Source organism: Camelus bactrianus, chromosome 10 (genome assembly GCF_048773025.1).
Source record: "Camelus bactrianus isolate YW-2024 breed Bactrian camel chromosome 10, ASM4877302v1, whole genome shotgun sequence".
NCBI lineage: Eukaryota > Metazoa > Chordata > Mammalia > Artiodactyla > Camelidae > Camelus > Camelus bactrianus.
In genome coordinates this window covers 37895954-37901394 of record NC_133548.1, presented here as the reverse complement: position 1 = coordinate 37901394, position 5441 = coordinate 37895954, and the positions used below count along the sequence as shown (strand labels likewise).

Sequence of the window (5441 nt, the reverse complement as noted above, 5' to 3'; positions counted from 1 at the left end):
AAAATACAGTTTTTTACCTGGATGAAGTGCACAATGAGAACATTTCTTTACATGAAGAGTTCCCTTGAGGCACAGCATTACTGTGTGTCCCCAGACCCCCACAAGGCAGTAATTTCATGTCCCCCTGAGGTTTAGTAGAGCTGCGACCATCAACAGGTTGACTGACAGGGCTCAGATTTGCTACCAGATAAACCAATGAGACATGAATTATATTGATTGGATTCAGAATCAAATATAAAAAAGATGCATGTTGGGTAACTGCAACAATTTTATTCTGCATTTAGGTTCAGTTTATTTCAAGGAAAAGAATGTTTTTAATATCAAGAGGCATGCATGTATGTGTGTCTTCCATGCTATTATTTTTTGTAAGTAGCTTTCACTGCAGATTAAGAGTTCAGGTTCATGGTGACCTAGGAGGAAAAAAAAAATAACAGCTAGAATTTTATTACTCATTAGTTGAGAGGCTCTTGCCATGAATTATCTCAATTACTTTTTATTTTAATGATAACAGGTTGATACTATTGTTGCCTTTAATCTGCATGTAGAAGCTGAGGCTCAGAGAGGGTCTGGCACATGGTCATAGAGTTAGTAGAGGACACAGTATTTGAACTCAGGTCTAAGTTCTGAATCCAGATGTACATGACATTGAGAGGAATACTCGAAAAGGATTGAGTCTTTGCCTTTCAAACTAAAAACTAGAATACTTACCATTATAACTGCAAAAGAATAGTGTTTTAAATGAAAAGGATCTATATTTTCTGGCAGATGATCTCAGTGTCACTGGGACATACTGAAAAAACAGAAATACTAATTCTAGGGATTTCAGCTATTGGGACTCTGTTCTTTCTCCAGAGAGTAGAGTCGTCACGTTCTCCTGTGAGTTTTTTTATGATACAGACCCAGGGAGGGCTAGGGTGTGACCTACACCCCTGCAATACCCAGCCATCTGTCCAGCCATCAAGGTACTAGGGCAGTCACCTTCTTCCTGGAGTCATTTCACTACTCAGAACTGAAGTTCCCTGCTGTCCTGGCCAAAGGCTTCGGAGCCCACATTGGTGGGCACAAAGTTTCTCTTAACCACACTCCCAGATCTGCTCAGCCAGCCTGCTATCTTGTGGGTCACACAGGTGGCAGTGTCGCAGGATCTCTTCTGGGCAGTGATGCTGTTTTGTAGGAAGGAGAAAAAGAAAAGGTCTGTCAGTGAGAGGTTGAGGGTGGGTGCCTGCCCCATGGGACCTTCAGTGGAAAATTACTGCTCTAAGAGGCACCAGTGAGCCTTAAATATTTCTCCTGAACACAAAATCACAGCAGAAAATCATAAGGCACTAAGGAAAATGCCACAGTCACTCCCCATAAACATTTCCAAGGGTATCAGAAAAACTAAACATGCTCTGGGAGACAAGCCATGGAACACAGAAGTGTAACAGCCAATCTTTTCTGTACAAGTAAACTAAAACTTGACCAAGGCTTATGTGACTAGAAAGATTATGGTGCCACACCCAATCCCCGTTATTTGGTCTATTTGGAAGATGTATCTCATTTGTAGGTACTGAGTATTCCTTTGGGGAAGGAAAATTCTCCTTTCTTCCTGGAAGATAAAGTGAGTTTGCAGCATCAGGTCAGAGGTGCTTATTTGCTCCTTGGTGCTTCTGTTTGTGCTACTTGAGGTTGCTCTCAGGGACCACCCACCCTGCTCTGACTCCAGCTACCAAGGGCTAAAGCTACTTGCCAGACAGATCCTTGTATTCATGAAGTGTGGGATGTGGCCAGAGCAATAACCACAAAGCTCAGGTGTTTTTAGAAATATACTTTTATCCCCCAATGAAAAGCATATTCAGAGGCGGAACTGAGAAGCTCTCCGCAGGCATTCACAGGGCTGTCCTCTCTCTCCTGATCTCTTCCTGGGTGATTCTCTTCTGGCCTGCTCTCCCTCCTCCCATCTGATATTCCAGACATCCATTGCCACAAAGAAAGCCACTGATACTAGCCCAAAGAGCACCCAGAGAAGACCACATGCATTAAGTTATAGGGAGAAAGGAACTAGAAAGGAGTGGGAGGGGTTGAATAAGCACCTTGGTTCATTCCCTGGCTTTACACTTATGAAGCTAAACTCTACCAATGCTGGGAGGTCACTTCAGTACTGCCAGTTTCCAAGTGAGCTATTCTACATCTTCCCCCACTTCTTTCAGAAAGGGATCTTTTTACATGTGCTACAACTGTAGCCTCTCCACATGACTTATGTCTTCAGTGGAGTCTGTAGAACAGCTGGGCCACAGACCAAGATGCACAGTGACAGCCTGCTGGCTGCTGTCCGGATGTGGTCTTTCCTACCTGTCAAGATATGCCTTCCTGGTAAGCTGGTGGGGAGGGTGAGCAATGTTCTGGGAGAAGTGCAGAGACTTACCTGAAGTCCTCTGTCTCCTGCTCCAGCTCACCAACCTTCATCTGCACATAATCCTTCACCATGGCAGCCAGTAGGAGGCACATGTCCTCCTCGGTGAGTGTAGCAGGATCAAAGTCACTCTCCAAGTCTGACCTAGGAAGGGCAAGCAAGCCCAAAAGGAGCTCTAAGCCCTTGTCTACCTCCTCCTCAGGATAAGCAGCCAGGTCTCCTGGTTTCTTGACTACCCCTGAGGATGTGGCTGCCCCAACTTTCAATGGACAGGGCATGAGCCCAGTGTCCATCCAAAAATGCTGCTTCACCAGGAGTTAGGTTATGATGTGACCTCAAAGAAATGGTTTGCTGGAACTGGATCATATAGTCATATGAAAGCTGATAGATAGAGTTTCAGGAACTTTATAAGCTTGGTATTAAATACAGACATTATTCAAAATAAATGCTAATGATAGTTTAAATCTGAAAGTGGTTTCAGTTTAATTTGAATGAGGGTGAGAAATTAGGTGAATAGATTGCATATCAGATTTAATAACAAATGTATTGGCAAATTAGCAGTTAGAATACATCTATTTCTCAGATTATGGTTAAATTAGTAAATATGTGAAAGACAAATTTTGTTTAAAAGCAGTAGAGCATGCTCTAAGTTTCAATGAGTTATATAAAATTTACATAAATGAGTACTGCATACCTTATGTCTGTTTGTAAATTGTGTGCTACATATCTTTGTATCACAAAAAATTATGAAAAACTTATATACACATTTACATTCATACAGCGGTACACTACCACCCATCCCTCCACTTCCACCCACCAAAAGCCCACTCAGAACAGGGACTTGTATGATTCCAGGGGCTGTAGGAGGTGAGAGCCTTCTTACCTGAGTGGTGCTGCCTGGAGCATGCCAGCTTGGTACAGGACCAGGATGCTGAGGGCTAGGAATGGGGAGACCTTCCAGAACCCCATGACGCCTCTCTGCAAGGGAAAATGACATCACCGTGCAACAGTTCCAAGTCCTATAGGCCCACAGACCAGAGCTCTGCTCCTGCTTATCCCTCTAACTCCCTGGTGTCCTGAATTCAGGCTGGTCATGTCATTTCCCTTCAACATTGTTTTCTCCTCAGCAAAGTGGACTGCTGGAGGATCCAGTGAGCCTGTAGCACTCTTGGTTTAGCACAGAAACCAAACGGAAGACTAGGGTGAGGAGGTCTCAGTCCATAGTCCCCTCCCTAGCACCCACACACTCTCACATACCACCTGTTGGCCAGGACTCCTGGAGGACAGACTCGGAGTACCCTGTCACCACAGCTTTTCCCACAGTGCAACTCAGCTGTACCCTGGATGCCAGGATTTTGCTCATACCCCGCAGGGGGCAAGGAATGGAGAGGATGTATCTCTGCAGTTTAAATCCCTGAGAAACTGAAAAACCGAATTATACTGTTCAGCTGCTCTACACTTTGGCAAAGAGTACCCTGTAAGAAGCAAGCTGGTAGTCTCAAATTCGGACCCTGGACTTAAATGTGGGGGGAAAAAATCTCCCAGAACGTGTTACTGGGGCTTGCGTTTAATGGTTACCTGCCCCTGGTCTTTGCACCTATTTGCCACCTGCTTGCATTGTCCCAGGCTCCGAACCCATTTCCCTAGGTACAAGACGTGATCCGTGAGCGCACAGTCCCCAAATCTATTCCTGCATCCTGCTCTGCGAGAGATGCCTGCGACTCTCCAGCATCCCAAATGGACCTAAGCACGTGTGCGGCTGGAGACAGCGAGAATGGAGCCCGCTTCAGCACGGGAAGAGTGGAGCTGGGAGTCTGCGAACTGAGAGCATCCTGTGTTACCTGTGAAAGGAGGCTGCGACGAACTGCGGATTAACACAGATAGCGTGATGAACAGTCCCAGACAGAAGTGGATAGAAATTCTGAGACGGGAAAAGAGATCAGCCAAGAAAAAGTGATGGAGAGAGAGGGAAGGGAGAAGAGGAAGAGAGAAACAGAATCACAGCCAAGCAGGAATCTCTGGCTTACCTGGCAGCAGGAACCAGGTGGCTGGGAGCAGAAGAGGGAGCCGCGGCAGTAGCTTTGGCGTCAGGCGATGGCACTGTGGAAGAAGTGGCAGAGACACGACCTAGGCAGTGCCTCTGATTCCTCCCACACCAGCAGCTGCTCTTATTCCCGCTGCTCTGAGTCTGGGGTGGTTCAAGAGCTCCGGGCAACCAATGAGGGGAAGGATCCTGAGCCCCAGAAGGATTGTGTCACCACTTGCGTCTAGAACCTGGAGCATCCAGAAGGACCACCCCTGTTGTATTTGCATTGAGGTCACTGATGGCGGGGGTGGAAGGGGAGAGTGGGGGGCGCTGAGGACCAACGAAAAACACAGGTAAAGTGAGCAGGAATTTGAAGACAGTTTGACGTCATGGTAAACTTCACCTGTTCGATTCTGCGGGTTTTGAACACGCACCCGACTCCATCCCTAGGTATGCGATCTTGTAGGGCAGAGTCCAGCATTACAGGTAATCCTGGCTCCCAGAAGTCTGACCGTAGACTCCAGTCCAAGGTTTACTGCCAGTAGAGTTGATTATTCTGTGCCCAAACATGGTGTCTGATTCAGGCAGCTGGGATTACCCACTGGCAGGCAGGGCTTGTGGGCATCTAGAGATAGAGGTTTAAGAACTTGTCAGACTTGAACTCTCTACCAGCTGTGCCTTTTCCAGGCGGTAAGATATGGGCTAGAAACTTATAGCGCCTCAATGTACTCATCTTTGAAATGGGGATCAGATTCCCGTGTTAAACGAATGTTCTCATTGGTAACCACGTACCTGTTTTCCAGCTAGGTAGGGATTGGAAGAGCTTCCTGAGAAAGCTCATGGGGGATTCTGTGGCATCGCATCCTACTTTCCCACTTTCCACCTGAGACTACCAGCCTCGCACGGGGAAGAGATGTGGCATGAAGCAAGCATGTCCAGGGAAATACTAAGGCTTCAGTACGCTGAGGACTGCTGCGCAGACCTGTGGTTTGGGTCACTTATGGCACACCCGGGGCAAGTTTG

The 5441-nt window shown here is 46.7% G+C and overlaps 1 protein-coding gene across 1 annotated transcript; it reads right to left on the bottom strand.

Moving 5' to 3' along the window:
• Positions 1-996: 996 nt before the first annotated feature.
• Positions 997-3361, bottom strand: LOC105076606 (calcitonin receptor-stimulating peptide 2-like). The gene is made up of 3 exons (XM_010964828.3): positions 3276-3361; positions 2405-2536; positions 997-1163 (listed from the first exon to the last, which is right to left on the bottom strand). Exons 1-3 carry the CDS (start codon positions 3359-3361, stop codon positions 1004-1006), a joined length of 378 nt encoding a protein of 125 aa, XP_010963130.3. The 3' UTR covers positions 997-1003.
• Between the last annotated feature and the right edge of the window lie 2080 nt (positions 3362-5441).

Coding starts and splice junctions, on each gene's coding strand:
- LOC105076606 (XM_010964828.3), bottom strand. CDS start 3,361: ATGGGGTTCTGGAAGGTCTCCCCATTCCTAGCCCTCAGCATCCTGGTC. Junction 2,537..3,275: donor CTCCAGGCAGCACCACTCAG/GTAAGAAGGCTC, acceptor TGCCCTTCCTAG/GTCAGACTTGGAGAGTGACT. Junction 1,164..2,404: donor CAGGAGACAGAGGACTTCAG/GTAAGTCTCTGC, acceptor CCTACAAAACAG/CATCACTGCCCAGAAGAGAT.